At 41.5% G+C, this 26,069-nt stretch overlaps 1 protein-coding gene across 1 annotated transcript in view; it reads right to left on the bottom strand.

Moving 5' to 3' along the window:
* The window catches only part of AGBL3 (AGBL carboxypeptidase 3), a 55,260-nt gene extending 29,404 nt beyond the window's left edge, over positions 1-25,856 (bottom strand). Inside the window, exons 1-8 of the mRNA XM_067558960.1 lie at positions 25,812-25,856; positions 24,975-25,027; positions 16,393-16,495; positions 13,272-13,332; positions 11,868-12,050; positions 3,991-4,098; positions 2,015-2,153; positions 590-1,372 (exon numbers count right to left, since the gene is read on the bottom strand). Of these exons, the coding sequence (XP_067415061.1) occupies positions 590-1,372; positions 2,015-2,153; positions 3,991-4,098; positions 11,868-12,050; positions 13,272-13,332; positions 16,393-16,495; positions 24,975-25,027; positions 25,812-25,856 (1,475 nt within the window). The remainder of the gene's footprint in view (positions 1-589; positions 1,373-2,014; positions 2,154-3,990; positions 4,099-11,867; positions 12,051-13,271; positions 13,333-16,392; positions 16,496-24,974; positions 25,028-25,811) is intronic.
* Positions 25,857-26,069: the final 213 nt, after the last annotated feature.

Below are 26,069 nucleotides of genomic sequence, written 5' to 3'. Positions count from 1 at the left end.
ACCAAACACATTTATACTGAAATATATAGTAAACTTGATAGCACTATCAGTCATATGCAAGGTTTGGAACCACTATGGACTTGGCCCCATTTTAGGCCATTGTCTTGCACCAATGAAGTTGGCATGTATTTTGCCACTGATTACAATGAATTACATTGTACAATTGATTGTTTTTGTATTTTTTTAATTGATTGTAATTGAATGATTACAATGAACAAAAGAATTAAGCCTTATTTGTAAATCTTGATGGGGGCATTGGGGAGAAGGACTATGAAAAAAAACCTCCCTTTCTCTTTGGGGCTGAATGTTTCCTGAAAAATTCTCCTTTGCTACTTAAGGTATCTTTTACATTCCTTGTATGGATGCTATATTTAGGGTGGTGTACAACAGAAGAACAACATTGTCAACTACAATAAAAACCCCAGCCTCTTAGAATTTAAACAAATAATACAAACTGAATGGGGGGTTAAATATGAGATGAGAAGCAATAAATGTGAGGCCAATATAGCGTAAACAGTGGTTATACTAAATATCAGACACTAAGAATAGAAAGGTTTTTTTGTTCTGAAGAGAGAAGAGATGATGTTACCTTCTGATCATGTTCCGGGTGTACCAAATGGAAGGAAAAGATTCCTTCAGGTCTGATGTGTAATTACGATTTAAGTCTTGGCCTGCTAAGGAGCAGCGGTAATTTCCCACAACCACGCCATCTGGGTTCAACATTGGTACTACTTTGAAGACAAAAGTGTCCCGGAGCAACCGAGCATCGCCGGAGCTGCCCAGAATGTAATCCAGAAAGCCCTTCATTATCCAGGAGCTGTTTGTTTCTCCCGGGTGCACCCTCGCAGTCAAAATCACAGCTGCCTTACGCTTTCCCTCTTTGCCACTTTCTGAGGTGCTGGTGATGGTTAAAACATACACTATGTTTCTTGCCAGTGAATGGCACAAGATGCGGATTTTGCAAAACTTTGACCTCACTGGATCTCTAGAGATGGCTGCCAGGTAGTCCTGCAGGTTGGAATAAGTGTAAGGATAGCAATGGGCAAAATAGCAGGTATCTCGATCATGTGGGAACTGGAATGTCCAAGTGAGTGAGAAATACTGATGCCCATCTTGGCCAAGGTTGTTTTTGTAATATTTGATTTCATCTCCTGTCCTCTGCCAGCCAACCTGGTGGATCTTTGCTTCCACTTCTGAGTACAACAGTGGACGCATACCATGGTTGTACAGGCTGGTGGGCTTGGTGAAGTTGACAATGGTGAAGCGATAACGCATTCCTGCCTGAGTGTTGGTTACTCGGAAGTAGTACCATTGGGTGTGTCTATTTGTGTAGAGGTCAGTGCGTAGTGTCAGCTGGTACTCGAATTCACTACTGGTGTGCAGAAAGAAGACAAGCATTTTTAATGCTGGTTACCACAGAAATACATTAGACTCAAATCATGCTGGTGACTGTGGGATGGAGAAGAAATTCCTTCAACATCATGATAAAGTAATGTACAATTAACCATGTTCAAGTGTGGAGGGATTTTCACTTTCACATAAATAATCAAACTGTAGGCTGCTGCTGGGGACAGGATGTCAGACTAGATGGAATGCTTCAATAATCACCACCACATTTCTTTACTGTTTACTTAAAATAATTAAGATGACTAAACCGAGTATCATTAAAAAAAACCTTGTGCAAGAAAATTGTGTGTATGAATTTGTGTACGTAGGGTGAAATTTATAGTTATGCCGAAAGTCTGAATCACTATTTTGAGGCTTCACTGCAACACCAGTGGTACACAGTCCTTGCCCAGACACTCTGTACCAAAGTGAATTTCACCCATAGAAAATATTTAATGCCATGGAACAGTTATGAGATTGTTCCCTTTGAAGTCCACATGAAAATATTCTTAGGGCTTATTCCACTAGTGTAACACAGGGTGCAGGACCCAGGGTACTTACAAATGCATGTTTAACTGCCGCTGATGCCTACACTACCTCATCAAAGAGGAAAAGATCACAAACCTACACTTTGACCACCTTTTGCAGATTCCCACTCTCAAACCGTGCTTCAAAGATCAAAGTGTTGTCCCAGTCTTGAGTGATGACCTGCTTCGAGGGGTAGCTACCCCCTACCCGAGAATACACAAAACATGATTCTTCGTTAGCTAGTAAAAGGAGCAGAACATACATATTATTCAGTTATGAATGATTTTCAGCAATGTCTAAAACCTTCTACAGAAAGTACACACCTGATTTTTAGTGCATATCTAGGGTAAATTTTCAAAGGAGTCATGCAAAGTTTTAGCCACTCAGTTTCCAATGGCTTTCAATCATCCGCATGGCTAAAACATCACCAATATGCTTTGAAAACTTATATGCTTACTATTTATTGTTATTAATGTAAAGCTCCCTTTTTACTTTTTAAATAGTCTTTGTATTAAAAATTTATCTTGTTTACAAGTGACAAGCTAATGCATCTACCCCCCAGTTCCCAAACAGTGGTCACCTATGGAAATCTTGCTGTTCACATAGTTCTAATTGGCCTCCTTTATTTCAGCTGTTAATCACATTAAAAGAAACCATTTTTTCCCAATATTACTTTCTATGTAAGCAATTGCTATAGTTGGCACAGGAAAGTTACACAGTCATGAACTAGAAAGGAGGTGGTCTGTGCTAACATGACTTGACGGGATGATGTTCATGAGACACTCTCTCTATTAAGGTATGATCCATGCTATAACAACATTTTTAAACCCCTGAATTAACCCATCTCAAAGAATCATAGAAGATTAGGGTTGGAAGGGACCTCAGGAGGTCATCTAGTCCAACCCCCTGCTCAAAGCAGGACCAACTCCAACTAAATCACTAGAGCTCACTACACATCTCACTACATATTCTTCAATTCCCCTCCTAAAACCTATTTTGCACTGTTTTTGGCAAAAGAATAGTTACCATATCCAGCCAAGAGGTGGCTGGGTGTATTTCAATACTAAGATCCTGATTCAGCAAAGCACTTAAGTATGTGTTTAATGCCTCTGACTTTAATGTAAAGCATATGCTGAAGTGTTCTGCTGAACTGGATCCTAAATTAAGTGATTCCTATACAATATTAAGCACCTTGAGATCTTCCTTGGAATACAAAGAACCATACAGTGTATATAACATGTTTTGTATGTGGCAATAAAGAATTCGGGTTAATGACTACAACTGGTTGAGATCTTGGTTTCATATAACATCCAAAAGAAGGTGCTTTCAGCAACAGAGTTTCCCTAACACCGTTGTGGTTCAGAAGAGAATCACAAAACAATACCACCAAATGAATCAACAGAGCCACTGCCAGCAGCAGTTAGCTATTCCCTCAGAGATCTGTGGTTAAGTATTCACCAAACCTGACCCTGTTTAACTTGAGAGAATTGACAAGGTCATAGTATAAAGCAGTGGTTCTCAATTTGCAGCCCAATCAGCACACAGTTGTAGTTCATTTAACATCCTCTGGGCCATACAGGTAGTACTGGATGTGGCACACATTGAGGGCCATATAAATAGGTTGAGAATCACTGTATAAAGTGATAAGTTGCAAACAGGATACGGAAAGTCTCCCACCAACATGTACCTCCACTTTTATCCCTGCAATTATGAAAGAAAATGATTTTTGAACATTCACACTTTCTTTTTGATTAAATATTATGAAAACATCAATACAGAGAAATTAAACTAGCTTCAGGCTATTTCCCACTGAAGTTCAGAAACTGCTTGAATTGCACTTTTAGGGTTGTTAATAACACAAGCAGAATCCATGGATGGGGAAAGAGCTCTGTAATTTATTTATATATCTATAGATATAGGAGCTTATCCAAAACTCATTAAAATCCTGGGAGAGACTCCTATTGACTAACTGGCTAAGAATCAGGCCCATAAAGAATAAAACAAACCCAGGCAAGCATCAAAATGGGTGCCAAAATTACATGCACCTTGTAATAACACTTCACAACGTGCTCCCACCTTCATCTGCTAAATAAACCACAGTGCCCTCTCTGGGGTCTTGGCACAGTGGCTCGAGCTCCACGCCTGTTGGGTGATACAGTGGCTCAGGCTCATGGGGAATCCAGTCTGAAAAAGAAGAGACAGAGAGAGCTAAACAACAAAGGGTGTCCATAACAAATGAAGGCTCCTTGAACCTTCTCTCAAGTTGTCAGGCAGCAACTTCAAAATCATTTGTGGTAGGAATAAGCAAATAATGCCTTTTGAGGATAAGAGATCTTCTTAGGTTTATACAAGTGTTTTATCAGCTCATTCTTTACCTTGATAATTTGCCTTTAAAAACACCATCAGCGTGGATGTCATGTTTTGGGATGCAACTCAGACCAGTGAGAGATTGTGTCACTGCCTGGCCTATAACCCTGGGTGCCTGTGCTCTGTTGCTGTAGCTCACAGCCTGGACACCAACAGCCAGCAGACAAGCATGCAGTTCCTTGAGTGTCTGTGTGCTGGGCAGCTCTGGTTCAGCATTCTGAATTTTCTGGCCTATCCCCCGTTCTTTCTGGTTGCATATCATCTTGTCTACTATTCTCCTTTGCAATCCTCTGCAACCATTCCTGTATCCTCCTGGGGCTCTTATTTGGTGGTATCTCCATTGGCTCATCCACTCTTTGTATAGGACTAGCTTCTCTTCTCTTCTTCCTTGCCCTCCCACCTTCAGCAACCACCTGCTGTGCCCCTTCTTCATTTTCCAACTCCGCAAACCTGTTTCTGAGCTCTATTTCTCCTTCACTAGCCAATCTTTTCCTCTGCCAGGTTCTCACAGTCACATGCTTCCACTGGCCACTTTCCTCACCCAGCATTCTCCCCTCAGAGTTCGTTGGTCTGTTTTCATCTTCAGGTCTGGGTTTTTCCCTTCAGCCTCCTCATTCCTCTGCTCCATCATCTGCTCGAACCCCCTTCTAAACTCAACCAGAGTTTCCACCTGCATCTCCAACCCAATCGACTCTTCCATCAGCTCTATGAGGCGGCACTTCATACAAACGTAGCTCTTTTGAGGTTACCCCCTCCAGGATCATGTACTTCCCGCAGCTTCCACATCCAGTCACCTTCATTGTCTCTTCCTCTGCTTGTATTGCTTGCCAAACTCATTTTTAGAATATAATTGTAGCAGATATTCATAATTCTATGTACACTCTCCGTATATACATCACACAAGAATATGAATGATCCATGAGTTATTAGTTTTCCACTGATATTTTTCATGACCCCTTTTAGATACAGATTATGACAACAGTGTGTTAGGTGTAGTGAGCATAGCAGGCCTGAGATGAGTTGCTGATACAAGAATGAACCTCTGAGTTACAGTTGGTTACTTTAAAAAAGACAAGTGGCTAGGAAAAGAGGAAAAAGAAATATAGATGATGAAACTTTACTGGCCATAGTGGATGTTTGACCAAAACCAACAGACAAGTGACTATCTTAACTAAAAAGACCAGGGGTACTGCAGAAAGAAAAATGGAAAGCCACATGGTCCAGGGAAGCACAGAGATCGTTAATGGTATACAGACATCTATGTATGATGACTGTTTGCTAGGATTATTTAACTTGTAAAGAAAAGTCAGCAAGAAGTGTATTGAAATGTTCAAATTATGAAGGACATATTGAAAGTGTATCTGTCCTTCCTTTTTATCCTCTTTATAAAAGAACAGGGTAATCAATTGATTAAATTAAAGAGCAATAAACTTGGACCACACTTTTAATACCTAGGAACAATTCTAATTCGCAATTCTAAATAAACACAAGTTGTGTGTATGTGTGTGTTTATGTGTTACTCTCTGGTAAATCATCTTTTTTACATTCCTATATTGCTCCTGGTAGTGCTAGTGAATGGCAATCTGTCAATCGATATATGTCACTGTTAAAACTCTGAATCTTTGCTTATGACATGACTAGAGCACTCAGCCCATAAAACAGTTTGTAAGGCAATGGCTAGAGCCTTCAATTACAGCTATCTGCACATCCACCTGAAGGGCTTCATTGTCAAAGCAAGGCCCACAGAATCAGATGTACAGATTCCTCTGTTGACAATGGGAGACTGTACAACTCATTCTCTGTGTTAAAACTGTACACCCTATATAAGAATGTGCTGTATAAAACTAAGGATCATGCTTCCTCCATCATACTGTGGGCCAGGCATATAGAAACAGAGGTGCTCATCTGAACATTTTAAATCAAAGAAGTTTGTATATATTTGAAACATTAGGTCCTCACCTCCTCTTCAGTCAAGGACAAAGACAAGAACTGGCATTATATGAAAAAGGACGTCACATGAGGCTGTAATTAATATCTATAATATGAGCTGCAGATTTTCCTTTCCCTAAGAGATGGGCGGGGGAGAACTGCTGATTTTACAGTGTCATCACATTCTCCCTCCTTATGTGTGCAGAATGACTCAATTTACAGCTTCATGTGACAGACTATTCATAGACTACAAATCTTGCTAAGGTTTTTTCTGGAAAAGAAAGAGAACTGATTTCTAGATTTTCCTGATACTTCAAATACGAGGGAGGGGGATGAAAAGGGGAACAGAAAACATTTTTACTATGGGGAAGGTAAGCAAATTTGGGATCATACAGAACAGTCAGGGCCATTAAACATGTGTTGCTGTGAAGTCCATCTTTAAACCAGTAATCAAGAGGTGAAAGTCTCTATATTATTATTACCAGTAATCTCCTGAGTGATTCAGTTCCTTTAAAAAGAATGGGATTTTGATTTAACTCCTTTTCCTCCCCTTCAGTTAGTGTATGTTAAAAAAGGAGTTGGTAAAATGTGAGGGAGAGAGAGAGAATAAAACCAAGCTGAGGGTGTATTGGATGATCATTAAAAAAGAAGCCGTTTTTGTGAAATTTAACATCAGATATTATTTCAAATGCTTTTTGAGTATAATCAACCATTCTTCCCGTGAGTGTGCACAACAGTGACTCAGATGTAATAAACAAATTCACCGCTGCATCTGAATTGTTCAGGCTATAATTAATCAGTACTGGCTGCAGAGAATAAATAATACAGAGATCTATCTTGTGACTCATGGCTGTATGCCATCACATTAATTTGATCTTGTCAAATGAAAACAGAATTGAAAGATATCATGCCCCTGGTAGACTGATGTGGCATGGTGCTACATTATTACCATGGTTAAGAATTTTTACCTTTAACCTATCAATATAGAGATAGTGAGAGATGTTAAAAAAACAGCCCTGAAAGCTGAAATCACTATTTACAATGCTAACTTTGGCACACTGCCAACATGCCTTAAAAAGTGACCTGCAAAGGGAAAAAAAAAGTGGCCTTGTGCTTATTATTCCTTCTCTATGATGTACACAGGAGACCAAACTTTTAACAAAAACAACAACACACACACAGTAAGAAGACCAAAAAACCCCACCACCATTGCTAAATAACAGCGTAAAAGAGATGGTCAAAGGAAAAAAGGCATCATCTAAAAATTGGAAGTCAAAACCTAGTGAGGAAAACAGAAAAGAGCACAAACTCTGGCAAGTCAAGTGTAAAGGTATAATTAGGCAGGCCAAGAAAGAATCTGAAGAGCAACTACCTAAAACCACAAAAACTAACAGCAATATTTTTGTAACTACATCAGAAGCAGGAAGCCTGCCAAAGAATCAGTGTGTCCATTGGAAAATCAAGGTGCTAAAGGACCATTCAAGGAAGACAAGGCCATTGTGGAGAAGATTAATGAATAATTTGCATCAATTTTAACTGCAGAGGATGTGAGGGAGATTCCCACATCTGAACTATTCCTTTTAGGTGACGAATCTGAGGAACTGTCTCAGATTGAGCTGTCCAGAGAGAAGAATTTGGACCAAACTGATAAATTAGACACTAATAGTACTGAGGACCAGATGTATTGATCCAAGAATTCTGAAGGAACTCAAATATGAAATTACAGAGCTATTAACTGTGATATGTAACCTACTGCTTAAATCAGCCTCTGTACCAGATAACTGGTGGATAGTTAATGTAACACCAATTTTTTAAAAAGGTTCCAGAGGCAAATCTGGCAATTACAAGACAGTAAGCATAACTTCAGTACCAGGCAAACTGGTTGAAACCATAATAAAGAACAGAATTATCAGACTCATAGGTGAACATGATTTGTTAGCGAAGAGTCAAAATGGCTTTTATAAAGGAAAATCATGCCTCACCAATCTATTAGAATTCTTTGAGGGTGTCAGCAAGCATGGGGACAAGCGTGATCTAGCTGATAAAGTGTACTTGGACTTTCAGAAAGCCTCTGACAAAGTCCCACAGCAAAGGCTCCTAAGCAAAGTAAGCAGTCATAGGATACGAGGGAAGGTCCTCTCATGGATCATAATTGGTTAAAAGATAGGAAACAAAGTGTAGGAATAAATGGTAAGTTTTCATAATGTAAAGTGGTAACTAGTGGGCTCTCCCAAAGGTCTGTATTGGGACCAGTACAGTTCAACATATTCAGAAAATTTTGAAATGGGGTAAACAGTGAGATGGCAAAGTTTGCAGATGACACAAAATTACACAACATAGTTAAGTCCAAAGCTGACTGCAAAGAGTTACAAATGGATCTCACAAAACTGGGTGACTGGGCAACAAAATGGCAGATGAAATTCAGTGTTGATAAATGCAATGTAATGCACATTGGAAAACATGATCCCAATTATATATACAAAATGATGGGGTCTAAATTAGCTATTACCATTCAAGAAAGAGACATTGGAGTCATTGCGGATAGGTCTGTGAAAACATCTGCTCAATGTACAGCATCAGTCAAAAAAGCTAACAGAATGTTCGGAACCATTAGGAAAGAGATAGAAAATATCATAATGCCACTATATTAATCTCTGGTATGCCCACATGTTGAATACAGAGTGCAGTTCTGGTCACCCCATCTCAAAAAGACGTATCAGAATTGGAAAAAGTGTAGAGAAGGGCAACAAAAATGATTATGAGTATGGAACAGCTTCCGTATGAGGAGAAATTAAAAGACTAGGGCTGTTCAGCTTAGAAAAGAGATGACTGCGGTGAGGTGGCATATGATAGAGGTCTATAGTCATGAATGGTGTGGAGAAATGACTATGGAAGTGTTATTTACCCCTTCATACAACACAAGAATCAGGTGTCACCCAATGAAACTAATAGGCAGAAGATTTAAAACTAACATAAGAAAGAACTTCACACAGTGCACGATCAGCCTGTGGAATTCATTACCAGGGGAAGTTGTGAGGCCAAAAGTATAACTGGGTTCAAGAAAGAATTAGATAAGTTCATAGAGGATAGGTCCATCGATAGCTATTAGCCAAGATGGTCAGGGACACAACCCCACACTCTGGGTATCCTTAAACCTCTGACTGCCAGAAGCTGTGACTGGATGGTAGGAGATGGATCATTCTATAATTGCCCTGTTCTATTCATTCCCTCTGAAACGTCTGGCACCGGTCACTGTGGGAAGACAGGATACTAGGGTAGATAAACTATTCGTGTGACCCAGTATGGCCATTCTTATGTTCTTATAACCTGGAAGATTTTTTAAATAAAAATTAATAAATAAGTTTTCTTTCTGCTTGTTTTTTACATTAGAAATATATACCCACTGGAAGATGCTGTTGTGACCAGGGGTCAGATGGGAGGGAGATGGGGGAAGAGGAAAAATAGTGGTATTTTTCCAAGCTCTGACCACAAAATAAGCCCAACCCACCTGAGATATCACTCACATTACATTGTGCAGATGTTCAAAATATGATCACAAATGCTCTCTCAGCTCCTTGTTTCAGCTCCCTCTTGATGAGGTCCAAATACAACCATGGTTCTGCTTGATTTCCCTTGGGTGATACCCTGCTGATCTTTTTGAGCTTGATTCCCCCTGATGGGGGCTCAGATACCTTGCTGGGGTATCTGAAAGGCTCTTTGGGGTTAGCTTCTTTTTGATGAAGGATGGAAAAGAATGGCAATACTTTTCTGAAGCCACTCGCTATCAGTGCCAAAATAAACTGTTATTCACAGTATTGTTGCAGCATCTCATAATATGATCTTCCCTCTCCTTTTATACATACTTTGATGAGCAGTGAGTTAACAATGTTGGTGTTTAAAGTATTATCTTTGGGCATCTGAGTTAGCACCCATTGAGACAAATGGGGAAGGTCATGCCTCTCAGAATTATTGTTTTGGGTTCTGCAAAGGCAGGCCGATTTCATTGAATGAGTTAGCCTCAAAATTATGACCCAAGTGTACCTCCACAAACAAACCAGCTAGATACTTACTTCTGCTTTTTAAATTAAAGTTTATGATTCTGGAGAACAAGCAAGCAGCATGAAAAAGGTGCTGTAACACACTGTACCATTATTTACCAGTTGAATCCAAGCCCTGGTTATGACTGAAAAACTAGTGAAGTTATAACATCAATAGAGACAAGAGAATGAAACCTGGAAAGAGATTTTTAATAACTTTGTTTAAAACGTATTAATTTTTGTTTGGTTTTGACACCGATTTCTCTCTAATTTCTAATGAGCACTAGGGAAAAAATGTAGCTTTTGTTAAAGAGTGAACATCCTCATCCCTTCAATTAAATTGTAAAGACTCAAAATATACAATCATGGGATCCCCAAGAGAATCTTTAGTTAACCTAGAGAGGACCAGACTTGATTTTTCTTACACACATACAAACTTCTATAATTTCTTTATTTATCATAAAGAAGTAAAATGGGGCACAAGTCTAATTTTTAAAATACCTTTTGTAGATCTCCTTTAACTCTGACCTGAAGAACCACTTCTAAGGGCAAGAACAAAATTCAGACTCTTTTCTTTGTTCTAGATATTATACCACATGTTCTCTTGCAAACCTGCTGTACAAAGAGAAGGCTCCATTCTCTTGACATCCCCAGTGGCACCCCACTCATTTCATTTTCTGCTTTGCTTTTAGTTCCCCCTGAATAGACTTACTGAAGGCTACCTCTTAGGTGTTGAGACAGATGCTGATTATATTAAAATCGACACGAACAGCAATTTGATATTACATTTCTATAACACAGTTGTTCGTACATGTGAAATGACATACTCTCTGCACTAGAGAAACCTTGAGGATGAGAGGTAATATCTTTTATTGGACCAACTTCTGTTGGTAAGAGAGGAAAACTTTTGAGCTTACAGAGTGCTCTTCTTCAGCTCTGTGTAAGTTCAAAAGCTTCTCTCTCACCAACAGATGTTGGTCCAATAAAAGATATTACCTCACCTACCTTGCCACTCTAATATCCTGGGATGAACACAGCTACAATAACACTAGACTCTGTGTAACTGTTTCCCGAAATATAATTTTATTTATATTCTCAATTCTCAATTTTGACAAGTGCGTCCCTACCAAGTGGGTGGTGGCAACCCAATCCTACACTACTCAAGTCAGCGGGAAGTTGATCACTGACTTTAAAGGGAACAGAATCAGGACCATCAACAGTTCAGTCTCACCTCAGAAAAGCACCTGATCTCCACTGATTGCTCCAAAACCACAATGAATTTTATCAGTAAAGCACAAGGACTGGCAAGGAGAGTTCTTAATCGTACCCCAATAGCTTTGACAAAGATTCCTTTGTAAAAAGTACGAAAAACGGGTTATATAAGAGTTAGGTATTAGTATTATTAATGACCAATATTTAGGACAGGGGTTCTCAAACTTTTTTTTACTGGGACCCCCTTTGAAAGTACTTCAGGCTGTGATGACCCCCCCACAAAAGTGATGATTCCCCCCCACACCAGGTCATCATTACCGGCATGCATGGGGGCTGATATCTTGCGACCCTTCCCCCCCATAATAACCTTACGACCCCCAGTTTGAGAACCCCTGATTTAGGACTTACCAATATGCTCAATTCTGTCCCTGATGACCTCACATTGGTGTGGCCAACGTATTAAACACAGGTGACCTGCAGGAGATATGCCATAAAGATTGCGAGGCTCACAAAGCCGGGGTACCCATCTTCCAGAGTTATATGCCAAGACCATCTGTTTTGTCCGTGGGAAAAGCTGATCACAAATGGAATCTAATGGAAAATGAAAAAATACACTAGTTTCTTCTGTCCTTCAAGTGACAGCATTCAAAGACAATTAGTCTGAAACTAACGGATAATCCAGTACCCCAGAATGGTTTAATGAAATTACTGTCATCCCACTGAAACACAAGATCAATGCTGCATGCAAATCACCCTGAATTTAAAAAGGAAAGTGAAGTGGACAATGAATTTTTCTATCACAAAACACATCAAGCACTCTGCTATAAGTAGTAAGTAGGATAAATATTTCAAGTTTTTGTAGATACGTATTAGGAGTTTTTAACAGAATTAGAAAGGATTTATTTCATTAGCAATTATTGTTAGGAGTGCTGAATGAGAGGGGAACAGGGGCACAACCAGAATTTTCCTAAGAAGGGGGCCCAGGTTACCTGCCAAGCAACAGAGGTCATATTCTGAAAGGCGCACATATGTGGACAGGTTTCCTCACCTTCACATTGCCACATGTCACATATGTGTCTTGGCCAAGTTGCCATCTCTCCTTCTGGAGAGGGCCTGGAAGATGTGGAGGAGGTAGCATGAGGCGATGTCAGTCCAGGATTCTAGGAAGTGGGGAGCTGAGAGTGGGTGTGTCTCTCAGGTGGAAGGGGCCGGTCTCTCTCACTTGGGTCCAGCCTTGGAGATAGGGAAGAAGCAGTGAACGAAGCTGTTAGCAACTGGCCAGAGCAGAGGTGGCAGCAACTCTGGTATGCCCGATTCAGAACCACTGCCTCATGATGCCTCCTCCATCTCTTCCACTTCTGAGATCACTCTGGAAGGAGAAATGGCAACTTGGCAAGGACATTCACAGGTATTTGTAGTAGCATCTGTGCATTTGTCTCAGCATTTGTCTCAGCACAACAAACAGAGACTGGAGTAATGCCTTAGCTTTCCATCTCTGGGGACCTGGATTCAAATCTAAATTATGTCTAGAGCATGTGGAAAAGAAATTAGTTTAGCTGACTCTTTTTCATTCCTAGTGGATAAATGTTCGCTCTTTGAAACCACTACCTAATTTGGCAAGCTCAATAGTTTCTGATCCAAGGAACACAGCAAGTTAGGACTTTGGTGCATTAGCTGAACTGCATGAGAAAGCATACAAAGCTTGTGTTCATACTACACATGGCTCTTGTCACTTGCATGATCATTAATATCCCTTCTCATCCTCCCTTATGGCCCTGCAATGAAAGTGTACAGAAATGGAAGGGTTCTAACCTGTGAAAAATGCACACTGCTCAAGATCTTCTGCCACAAATGGGTTAAAGGGATCTTCATCCTAAAAATAAGACAATAGGATAGTCTCCTCTTATTTCTATTTAACCAAAAAGAAGCAGCAACAGCATCTGTCCTGGCACATGTTCTAGTAAGGATAAGTGATTTTCAACAGTGAGATTATTCATTTGTTTATTATTATTATGAAGACCCCATGATATATCATAATGTAAAAATTTCAGGGGTGGGGAAGAGGATGACATGCGACTAAGGGAATGAGTTTCAACAACTTTGCAAACATGAGGAACTGACCATTCTCTGCATAACTGATTAGCTCCCATTTGACCAATTACCTTGACAAATGAGCATGCTTGAAATATTTTTTGGGAGATCTGAGCAGAGCAGATGACAACTCTGTCAACCTGTCAAATAAACTATGGGGGACTAGAAGGTTCAGAGGATTGGTAAAGAGATATTTAGTATTATCTTTTTGCTGGCCAATCTGAATATACAGCAGAAGTAAAAATGAGTTTGACACATGTCTATATCACAAAAATGCCCAATCCCTCACTTGGCACTTTTGTTTCCAGTCTCAGTAGAGAGGCTAATGTTTAAAAGAGCCATGGAGAGCAAACTACTGTCTCGACCCTAACAATGGTTTTGCCAGGTTAAGGTTGAAACACACTGGAAAGGCAACATGAAGGAGCTGCTGCTGCTGCCGGTCCTGTACATTTTCAGTTAATACAGAACTTAGTTTCTAGGACTGTCAGAATGGCATTAATATCACATTCATGCAAAGAAAAAAAAAACTCACCTTCTTCCTGAAATACCATGGAACTTTTCTAACTCCAAAACTGTTTCACAACTGCAGTAGGAAATTCTGATTTATTTGCGGACACTATTTACATTAGTATTTTAAATATTGTTTTGACCTGAGTTACACCCTGCTACAGGCTGAGTTAAAACCTCATTGAAACTAATAAGTATGGACATACTCTTCATCTAAGATATCTATAAGGGACAGATAAGGGGCCACATCCAGAACCAGGCATAATTGAGTCTGGGGAGAAACTAGCACCATGCGGGCAGAAGATTCCACAGGCTATTGCGTGTGTGTGGTGAAAAAGACAAGCTGGAGTGCAGACAAGAAACTGAGAAAGACTCAGAGGAAAAGCAAGAAAGCCAAACATTAGCCTGGGGACCTGACAGAAGGCTAGGAAAAGATTTTGGGTTGGGGGTGCTGGCTGAGAAGCTTGGGCCTGGAAGCTCAGAAACTACTCCTTTTGTTTATGATTCCTCCTGCCCTTGTAGAAGGACTTCGTACATTCCTTGTAAATAAACAAGACTTCATCAAAGAAAATACAAGACTATCATCAATTTGTACTCCCAGCTGGAACAACCTACAAGGGAACTCTGACTAGCTGCTTAGGTGAAAAAGTAATAATATAATACATGGTTTCTGAAAATTTACCTAGAACAGAAGAATATAATGACAAGATTTTCAGAAGTGACTAAATGATTTTGTGTGTTTCAATTTTTGGGTGGCCATCTGGAAACACCTTATAGCGCTTGTTTTTCAGATTATTGGTGCTCAGTGCTTTTCAAAAATCAGGCTCCTTTACTGTGCCTCAAGCTGGGCACCCGAAAATTGAGACACACAAAATCAGTAGTCACTTTAACATTGTGGTCCCAAAGCATTACTATTGGGTTAACTCAGGGGTTCTCAAACTTTTTTTGCTGGAACCCCATTTGCAAATATTTCAGGTTTTGATGACCCCCCCCCAAAGGTGATAACCTCCTCCATGCCATACCTCCCTTACTGGCATGCATGGGGGTTGACAGCTCATGAGCCCCCTGAGAGGTCACAACCCCCAGTTTGAGAACCCCTGGATTAACTCAACAGCAACCTAGCAGTGTTAGTTCTCTGTACTCGCATGTGGGAGTTCTTGGTTTGATTTCCTGTCACACTTCCCCAGACAGCAGGGCTAGAAATACTGTGGAGAAGTGCATTCACTTCCCACGCCCACCTCCAGGGACAGCAGGGTAGAAGGAAGGGTTTTACATTACTTAACAATGTAAAACCATACCGTTCTAAACAGTAGAACAATATCAATGGTGAGCTCTAAAGGGGTTTCCATCTAGAGTCCTTTGCTTAATGAGTAGTTCCAAATCGGGGGTCTACGGATCAACAGCGGTCCACAAAGCACTTACTGGTAGCTGTGAAGAGCTGGCTAGTTACATGGGGATGTCTTTCCTTTTGTTTTTGGCTGCTAAACCATTTAAAAATAATATGAAAATACTGATGTATTTTTAAACTTACTTTTTCCATGAAAACAACTGACGTAGTTGCCCCAGGGATGTTAATTACAAATGTGAGGGGAGGTGTTCTATACAGTAATGGGAGTAATGCATGAGACAATGTCTCAAAGATGCAGGCCATTCTATGAAAAAGTTTGAAAACCCTTGTGCTAGAATAATCATAAAATATTTAAAGCATGGAAAAATACAAGGCGTGAGGGAAAAGGCAAACCTCTGGGCTCCCTGAGAGATGAAGAGAAAAGGAAGCAATTACCATCAGCATCATCACATACATCTCTCGATATTACTCATATGCCATGAAATCATTTCATTACATTTTTGCAGTATGGAAATAATACTAGGAATGTTGTATTGGAAAAGAGTTGAGAAACCAATCACACCCCTCTGCAGACCTCAATCTACGCATAAAATTTGTTGTAGAATTGGGGACTATATTTTTACTTAGTGCATTTGTTAGCACTTGTGTATACTTAGTTTCACTGGTAAGTTTTCCCTATTTAAACAGGAAAGTGGAGAGAAAAATATTTTAAAAATAGGAAAATGTGGTCATAAACCCACCAAACTGACAGGGAAATTCAGGGACAGGTGTAGTACCTGAAATTACTTTTAACTTTTTTTTTTTTTTTTTTTTTTTTTTTTTTTTAAAGTGGCTACATTTCAAGATCACAGTGCCTCTTTAAAGTGGTGAGCTGGAATCAGATGTCGGAGTTTCCATAGAAAGCAAATCATGCTATTATATTGATGGATACATTATAAATAAATAAATAGATACATACAAATTGATGAAGGCCAAAGGGAGACATACCGAATTGTATTCATCACTTATTATGTGACTTATCAGCTGCTTATCCTTGTCTGAGTCTTCTGACATAATCTTCAGAAATGTGAACACAAAATTGTTCTGCAGACTGTGGAATAAATTACAATTTCAAAATGACTGTTTTTACACTTCTCTTTCTACAACTGATTTCTCTATAAATAAAAGGGCAGCAAGGGTGGGATTCTTCCTGAAATCTTTGCTTTCTAGGAAAATATTCCTTTTCATTGACAAGCAATTAGGCATTATGCCACTGGAATGTAGTCAATTTGCTATCACTAGCTGCATTTAAGGACAGATTAAAACAAACACTAAAGGGAGCTATAAAAGGAAATCCTTTGGAAAACAGAATGGATTATACTACTGTATACTATGGTGTTTACAGTCACCTTTTCTCTAAAAATTTCCCAATGTTGCTAATACCAACACAACTCCAGCTATGATAGCAATGGAGGTAGAGCTAGAGGGTGGAAATGGAATGTAGGTATCAACAGATTTTCATGCCAGGAATCTCTCTATGGCACCTTCCTCAAAGACCTCTTGATAAGCAGAAGAGATGTGGTTGTAGAAGGGAGATAGCACAATATGCTCTGACATATCTATTCTGGTGGCCCAAAGAAGGTCACTGCAGAAAAGCAGACCTGGGCTGCTGTGGGGCTCAAACAGTGCCTGAGTGCTTCCAGAAAGTGGAGCAAACTGTAAATGTGATGCACAGCCATCTTTGCCTCCACATGATACAGAACTCAGCTTAGCTGCTGCTCTGAATCAAGGCCTCTGTTTATTTGATTCTCTTTCCCTGTGAAAAAAATTCAGATTTTGGAAAGCATCAGTAGATTTAAACTGGCATAATTTTTGTTAGTTTCACTGTTGCCCACAAGCTTTTGAATTGCAGTATGAAACAGAACAATTTTCTTTATTTACTTGGTTGCTTTTTGGCAAAGTTACCAGCAGAAGTGAAGCCCCGGAGCAGTCCGTCTGCTGAGTTCAAGATGATTCAGGGTTTACATTTTTTTTAAATTGTTGCTAGAAGCGTCAACTATGGAAAGTAAAAAAAAAAAAAAAAAAAAAAAAATTCTGCACAAATTAATAGCTTAGGTCCCAGTGATCACCAGGGGCATCTAGGCAAGTGTGATTATCAGCTGATCTCTGCACAACTGGGCAGGTTAACAGGGGGGAGGAGGTTTATGGAGAGGAAGCAGGCTTAATTCGTGCCTCTGAGTCTTTTTATCCAACACAGATGCCCTGGCACAGGCTTTCTCCATGTGAGATGTCTGGCCCTCCCTCAGGGCTGTGTGCCTTTCTCCTGAACAAACCCCTTCGGCTCCTCCCCCCGCTACACCATCTCCTGTTCACACTCACCCAAACCCACATTCCTCCCTCCCCACTGACCCCCCACCTACCCACTCACACTGACTCCCCCCCCGCTATGCTAATACAGCCCCGCCCTAACCCTGCATAATACCCTACCAGAGCCCCGCCCTCTGGCCCGCCCTCTCCGGGCGCGCCCCGCCCCGGGCCCAGGCGCGGAGCCCAAAGGGGCGGAAAACCCAACCATGAGCGGCCGCCCTGTTGCCTCAGCAACCGAGTTCTCCTTAAGTCTCGCGGGAATTGTGTCCCCCCCCCTCCCCGTCCCCCCGGTGGTGGCGCGAAAGATCACGTGTCCCGTGGGGGCGGCGAATGTTTCCATCCCGCATACGCGAACTGTCGTGGAGCTTCCATCGCCCTTTTCACCCCATGGCTCCCGCCCTAGGAGCTTGGATCGCAATGTCCGTCACCCCGGCGTTTGGCCGCCTGCTGCTAGCCCGCTGCGGCGTGCCAGTAATAGGCCCCCGGGGCTGTAGGGGGGAGCCACCATCAGCCCCCCTCAGCCTGTCAGGTTGCCTCCGACTCATGCGAGTGGGAAACCCGAATAAAGTTGGGGTGCTTGTTCGCTGGGCTGTGAGTCTTCAGGGTTTCCCAGCGTTCCTCTGCCAGGCTGAGGCTAGAAACTTGCTTTACATGAGTGCATGCATAAAGCAGGACAGATGGGACTCTCGTGTAATCATGAGACTCCAGAAGATGGGGCTTTATGCTGCAAGAGTTGTGGCCACTGTGCACTGGGATTCTTGGGACATCTCCCAACACTGCATGGCTGCCTGCTGTGCACCTGAGCTCCCCTGCTGGTATTGATGGTGGGAGCACTGGGGCAGATAGTGCTCCAGTGGAAAAAAAGCAGAATTGTAAATAGTGAGAGATTTTCCTGCAAAACGATAGTGCAGATGCAGAGATAACCTTAGAGGGCTGATCACCAGAGTTCAAAATTTTCACGTGGATTGATCTGGCTACTCAGCATTTCAAAAAGTAGCATTCAGCTGGAACCGGGAAGAACCAACCAAAATGTTTCAACAAGCGTTTCCATTTGGGTGATCAGCCTGATGAGACTGTCCTCATTTCTCCCCAGCTCAGCTCTCAGAGTCATGAGGAATTTAGCTTATATAGGTGAAGCAGTATACAGAGCAGCATAGCAGTGTTGCCTAATGGCTAGAGCAGTGGTTCTCAACCAGGGGTGTGCGTACCCCTGAGGGTACGCAAAGGTCTTCTGAGGGGTACATCAACTCATCTAGATATTTGCCTAGTTTTACAACAGGCTATGTAAAGGGCACCAGTGAAGTCACTACAAACTAAAGTTTCATACAGACAATGACTTGTTTATACTGCTTTATATACTATACACTGAAATTTAAGTACAATATTTATATTCCAATTGGTTTATTTTATAATTTTATGGTAAAAATGAGAAAGTAAGCCATTTTTAAGTAATTGAGTGCTGACAAGTTCCAGAGGAGTAGCCATATTAGTCTGTATACAGCAAAAACAACAGGAGTCCTGTAGCACATTAAAGACTAACACATTTCTGTGGGCATAAGCTTTCGTGGGCTGCAACCCACTTCGTCAGATGTGTGCTGACACTTTTTTGTATTTTATGTCTGATTTTGTAAGCAAGAAGATTTTAAGTGAGGTGAAACTTGGGGTACTCAAGACAAATCAGACTCCAGAAAGGGGTACCCTGGTCTGGAAAAAATTGAGAACCACTGGGCTAGAGCACTTGACTGGCATTCAGGAGATGTGGGTTCTATTACTGGCTAGGCCACTGGCCTGCTGGGTGATTTTGAACAAGTCACTTGACCTCTCAGCCTCAGTTTTCTGACCTGTGAAGTGGGGAGAATGATACAGACGTAGAGTGGCCACTTGTGCATTCCCGGAATACTGGATATTCTGGTATTGCTGGGAATGGCATGGGCTCACCCTCGCTGGCGTGACCTTCCTTGCCTGCATGGTGGATGTGATGTCACACCACATGGGAGATGCACTTTTGAAGAAGGTGCTGCTCCACCCATATGGAGGTGATCTTGCACACATGTGCAAGGTCATGCCAATGGAATGACACTCTCTTCAAAATGGCAGCATCCCCCTTCTCATACCAGAGAAAACCACATCCAATTATGTCCCAGTACCAGACAGGATAAACCTTAAAAAGCAGGACTGTCTAGTTCAGTGGTGCTCAGCCTTATTACACAAGAGGGTCACATAAACCTAAGCACAACCTTACGTGGTCCAAACAGATTCTACATATTTTAAATAGGATTTAAAGTCACTTGTATTGATTCATATTTTAAGTTCAGCTTCGTTTGTATGTATTTAGATAGATAATACTGTACATAGAAACAACTTATTTACACACTTCTGTAAACTAAAATGTAAACATGATGACAAAAAACTAATGAATCGGCTGGGCCATTAGTATATTGTGTTGAAGTAGGCTGTGGGCCTTATGAAATGCTCTGGTGGGCCCTGTACGGTCCATGGGGCTGTAGGTTGTGGGGCACCCCAGGTCTAGTTTAAAACCAGATGCATGGCCTTCCTATACAACAGACCTCCTTTGTAAAGTGCTTTGAGATCTACTGAATAAGAGACCTGTATAAGAGATGGGTGCTAAAGCTGTGAGAAAGTTGTGATTTTTTGGTTCAAAAGTTTCACAGTTTGTTAAAGCTGCAGTTTTGGGGTGATCAGCTCAAGTACCACAAAAGGTGGTATGGGGGGAGCAGGTGTGTGTGGGCAGCTGCGCGGAGACGGGATCTAAACTCTTGTTTTGTCACTGACTAGATGTCCAGTTGGCAGCAGGGTCCTTCACCCTCCTACAGGGCTGGATACTACCTGCCCGTCCCTCCCCCCAGTTCAACGTCTGGCTACCTCCTCTGAAGCTACTTTCCCCTCTCCAGGAGATGCCCCAACTCTGGTCCAAAGCACCTGTGAAGGATAAACTCACCACTGCTGCCCCAGGATTGGGGCTGGATGCTGGCTGTGCTTGGAACAGACTGTGGCCTACAGCATCATGCTGGGGCCCCGCTGACTCCTCTCCCCAGTTGCTGCTGGGCTCTGGAGACACTCCCTGCTCATCCTGCTCCTGGGTAGCCAGGTGGCCCAGCACTGAGCCAGGGGAGGGGCTTTGCCTGCCAAGCTGGACTGTGGTGTGAGTGGTGGGCCAAGTCTGAGCCACCTTTCACCTTAGCTACCCACTGCCTACGGCAAGCCCCTCAGGGAGTCTGGCCCTAACCTGCACTAGTCCTTGGCCCCATCCTACTTGGCTGCCTCCACTCCCACTACAAGTGCCAGGTCACAATGCTGCTCACTCAGATTTGGCTCAGATGCTCCTCCACATGACAGAGGGTGTCAGGGCCAAATTAGAGCAAGTGGCATTGCAAAAAAGTTGCAGTGAGCGTGGAAAGTTGCAGTTTCCAACACAAAATTGCAGCTTGCCATTTTATTTGAGCCTTATTTATGCTCCCTTTGCTGCTTCTGTGTTGTGTATGGAAGATAGCATTTCCAGGAACTGTAAATCCAATACTTCACAAGAACTCAAGTTCACAGTACAAAAAAAGGAGTAACACACATTGCTATCAAAGTAAGTAAAATCAAGTAAACCTTGTCAATAAATCCTGCAAATAAATATTAATTAACCACCACCTCTTCCTAGCTACACATGCTATTAAACAGAGTTAAAAGTAATTTACCTTAAATGCTGTAGGTCCCTCATGATTATTCCCTTAAACTTGAGTTGTGTTAAACAATGTCATTGAAATGTTGATGTTATTGAAGGGTTAATAATTAGCGACTAGTAAACAGAAGTGAGAGATTGGGTATGTGGAAGGCTGAGAAGTCACTTTCTTAAAGTAGTAGCCTTCCTTTTATACTGTGTGCTTTGTGAACTTTTGAGCCCCAGATAAATAATAGATTCTGTTGGCTTTCCTGCCTTGCTAATGAGAAGGCAGTGTCATAAGAGATATCCCCAATCTATTGTTGCAGGCAACTGTCAGGGATCTAAGAGTGGCAGTGAAGAAGGGCAAGGAATAATATAAGCAAAAAAATTAAGAGTGAAAGAAGTCTTCCTAGACCTTTCTCCCCATGGGAAAAGTACATTGTCCTACAGGAGAAATGCAGCAGTATTCTGCAGCAATCATTCTTTCAGGTTAATGAGATGCAACAGACTATGTGATGAAATTAGAGAGAGACAAAGATGCTGAGCGTGATTTGCATTTGAATATTAATTTTTATTCCTGTAGTATTTATCTAACACAGCACTTGCCACGTACTTTATCACGGAGGGGAAATTTAAGTTCCTCTTATTAGTACAAAATGTTTATCTTGTGACTTCCAAAGGATCCTATTTCTCACTGCTGAGTCATTACACCAGCAAGGCTTCATATAACAGTTAACTTGCAGAGTGGAGATAGATGGCAATTTAGACATAGAAAATGTGTCAGACCTCCTCCTTTCTTTGGACAGAGAATTCAGAATATGGAGCCCTATAAATGATGCACCATAAGAACAGCAATCTCTAGCTTATGATTTTTCTGTACTTCACAGATGTCAGATAAAATTGCATACAAAAAACCGCAATAGAAGCACTTGGATCATAAAGTATCTACAGTCTATACACTGACTAGTGAGGATAGTGACAATGTCCCCAGAGGTGTGTAGTATTGCAAATTTAATTCTTTCCACACTCTAACTCAGCATTGCTTACTGAGTCTGTCACTAGCTAATTACTGGGACTGAATTGTCACTCTAGGAGGTCAGAATTTAAATGGGACAGATAGATAGCATTGAGATCATAGGGGTAATGGTCATGGCGGTTAAAGAGAGGAACACAAAGAAGTAGTGTAGTATAAAAGTAATAGTATAGAAGAAAATTTAGACTGGACATTGGGAATGGCTGTAATGATGTAAATTGGAATTAAATGTATGTCATGAGTACTGATATGATACTCTCTGCAGAGGTCTAAGTATAGAATCTTGCCCAACAGATTTCCCAAGGACTAGCTACAGTTGTAACGGAGACTGTGTGTGTTAAGAACTCTCTTTCCTCTGGATGGCGACTCCCAGCAGGGCCACACAAAAGTTTTTGAAGGCCAGGGGCGAAATCTGAAACTGAGGCCCTCTACCCTTACAAAACACACACAAGGATGCAAAAACAGAGGGAAGGAGGAAGAAAAAAAAATACAGATGGGAGGCCCTAGGTTGAGGGGTTGAAGAGCAAACTCGCCCTGCACTCACCCTGCTGCTCAGCCACAGCTCCGGTCCTGCTGGGCTATGGCTAGCTCCCCATTCTGGATGTTGTGACCTGGTGCAAAGGCATTGCCATCCTGTGCAGAAGGTCACAAAGCCACTTGGTTTAGGAGGGCCTCTCAAATGGGGCCCTGTGCAAACTGCTCCCACCCCCATTCCCAAGGGGCCCTAGTTCAGATAAATTGGCTTCAGTGAGCATTAGTTACATTTGAACTCATCTCCTGCAGTAATGGCTTGGAAAAAATATGGTGCTAGCTGTTATAACTGTTGAAAATCTATTTGCTGTAATTAAAATAGACTGACGTGTACTCCAAAAATGGATGGGAGTTTTGCTGTTTGCTTCACAGGGAGAAACACTGCAGCCTCTACCTATATAATGGTAATGAGTTTTGTGATTGTGCTAACCTTAAAGGGGTTTATTCTGTAGGCAAATCCAGGATCATCACAGTTTGACAAACACACTTATGGGGAGAGCTACTTTCCTCTGTGAAACATGTCCCATAAACAGTTCTATAACACCCTCTAGTGTCACCTGTAGAAGGGAATGTTTCTATTTCTTTGTAGGAAAGCCACTCCTGAGATGTGAATGCAGATGTGGAGAATCTGCCCCACACAAGAAAATTGCTTGAAATTAGTCACTTCTCTTTCAGACAGCACTTTCCTACCACAGCGTTTTGCTGCCTGACATAACCAAAAATAATGTTTAAAACAACATCTAAAGCACCACTACTTAATCACACAGGCTTTGCAACACCTCCAGACAGTCAGAAGTCTACTTACATAGGTTTCAGAAAGGATCCTGATGATTATGCTGAAAAATAACACTTTAATTTACTGAAGATTTAACAATTTGCTTGCTTTATACTCTATTTCCCCTAAGTGCCAAATGAAGGCTAAAGCTAGCAGCTATATGGCCTAGTGGAGAGTACCCTAGACTGGGATTCAGGAGATCTGCTTTTTATTCCTGGTCTGCTGAGAGACATTGGGTAAATCATAGCCCTCTATGTTTCAGTTTCTCCTATCCATAAAATGGGGATAATGATACTGACCTTCTATGGAAAATGTCTTGAGATCTACTAATGAAAACACTCTATGATGAGAAGCTAGCTGTTAATATTAAGAGTTGCTTCACTTATACACACTGGGAACAAATGCTAGAGCAAAAGGTTAGAAAATAAACATACTCTAATAGTTATTAATATTAATTATTTGTATTACCATACTGCCTAGAAGGCATAATCAAGATCAGGACCCCCATTGTGATAGGTGCTGTACAAACACTTAGCAAGAGACAGTTGCTGTCTCAGAAAGCTAGCTAGAGACAAAGGATGGGAGGAGAAATACAGATGTAAAAAGTCTTGCCCTAAATCACACAGTAGCAGAGCTGGGGATAGAACCCATGTCTCCTGAATTGCTCTAACTACTGGACAACAGTAGCCCTACTGGTTAATTTTCAGTGAGATGTTATGGGGTAAGTTGTTTTCTTGCTTGGAAAAAATACATTTGTTTTGGCAGCACTAGTCACCAACTTTTTTTTTTTTTGCCTTGAATGAGAATATATCAGACTGTATGCTAAATCCAAATTAGCTATGGATTTAAAAGTAAGTACTTTAAGGATTCAGTTTGATATTATAAGCTAAAATTTGTGTGGTTTTGAAATGTTTGAAACTATTCTTTTAAAAACAGTGAATGCACACTGAGAGGTAGTAGTTGAGCCAGCAGGCTGGTCATGAGTCCTACTAATTAGCTTCCCCTGGAGAAGGCTTAAGTGGATAGTGGTGTGCCTGATTACCAAGCCAGATGGGTGCAAGTGAATCAATGAGCCAATTAGTCCATTAACAAGGAAGCTGGACAGAAAGACCCAAGAAGGAAAATTCAGGCTTGAAGAGAAGCAGAGAAAGAGAGACATACAAGGTTAAAAGAGGGCCCCGTAGTTGGCTTTTGCCCATCACTGCAGGACTCACTAAACTTTGTAGGAACTGTTGGTGTACCTGGGCTTGCACTTGTATTGCTCTGCCTGCAAGGCAAACAAGAATTGTTTCTCTGCATGGGGGGATTCTTAGAAGGTCTGCAGGGCCTTCTGCATCTCTCTTTGCTACTCTACTAGCCATTACAGCATTTCTTCCTCTGACTCCCAGATCTCTTCAGCAGCTCCTCCATTCACCCAGATATAAGCAAAACCCAGACAAGCTCCCACTTGTGACTGAGTGGCATGCCACATCCCTGCCATTTCTGCAGACCCACAACACTGAGACTGTCTTGCTTGTAACACCCCCTGTAGTTTTACAGTGTTTTAACCCCACTTTCAATACATATGTATGTCTCTACACCTTTATACTGTATCTCAATTTTCTCATCCCTTCTCAAAAAGGAGAAAGGGAAGAAGAGGTAAAGCATCTACTCAGAAACCTCCTTGTTGCAGGCTTTCCTAACCCTCTGTTCATCTCTAAGGCCTGGTCTACATTGGAGAGTTTTATCAACAAAAGTCACCTTTTGTCGACAAAGCAATTCTGGTGTACACACAGCAATTACCCTTTTGTCGACAAAACTGTCCTGTTTTGTCGACAAAATAAAACCACTTGGAAGAGAGGCTTAGAGCTTTTCGCGACAAACTTTTAGCAACAAAGGGTCAGTGTAGACACTGCTGTTTTTTTGTTGTTGTGGTAAATGGCCTCCAGAAATGTCCCACAATGCCAATCCTGACCACTCTGGATATCCAATTGCACTCCGCTGCTCTGCAGCCACCCGCCTCTCCCCCTTTACAGTCACGGTAAGTTTGAAATTTTTATTCCACTTCCTACTTGGTCAGCGTGGAGCGCTTGCATCTCATCTTCCCAGCTGACCATGGTGGCTCCACGCAGCAAACACTCTCCCGCTTGGAGCACACTGGACTTGCTCAGCATTTGGGGAGAGTCTGCTGTGCACTCCCAGCTTTGCTCTAGCCAAAGGAACTTTGATACCTACAGCCAGATTTCTTGTGCCATGATGGAGAAGGGCTATGAGCAGGATACGTGCAGTGCCGAGCTAAAATCAAGGAGATGCGGCAGAGCTACCACAAG

This window comes from Emydura macquarii, unplaced genomic scaffold (assembly GCF_026122565.2).
Source record: "Emydura macquarii macquarii isolate MOO-44397 ecotype Brisbane River unplaced genomic scaffold, CSIRO-AGI_Emac_v2 contig_2205, whole genome shotgun sequence".
NCBI lineage: Eukaryota > Metazoa > Chordata > Testudines > Chelidae > Emydura > Emydura macquarii.
This window is presented reverse-complemented; position numbering and strand designations above follow the sequence as displayed.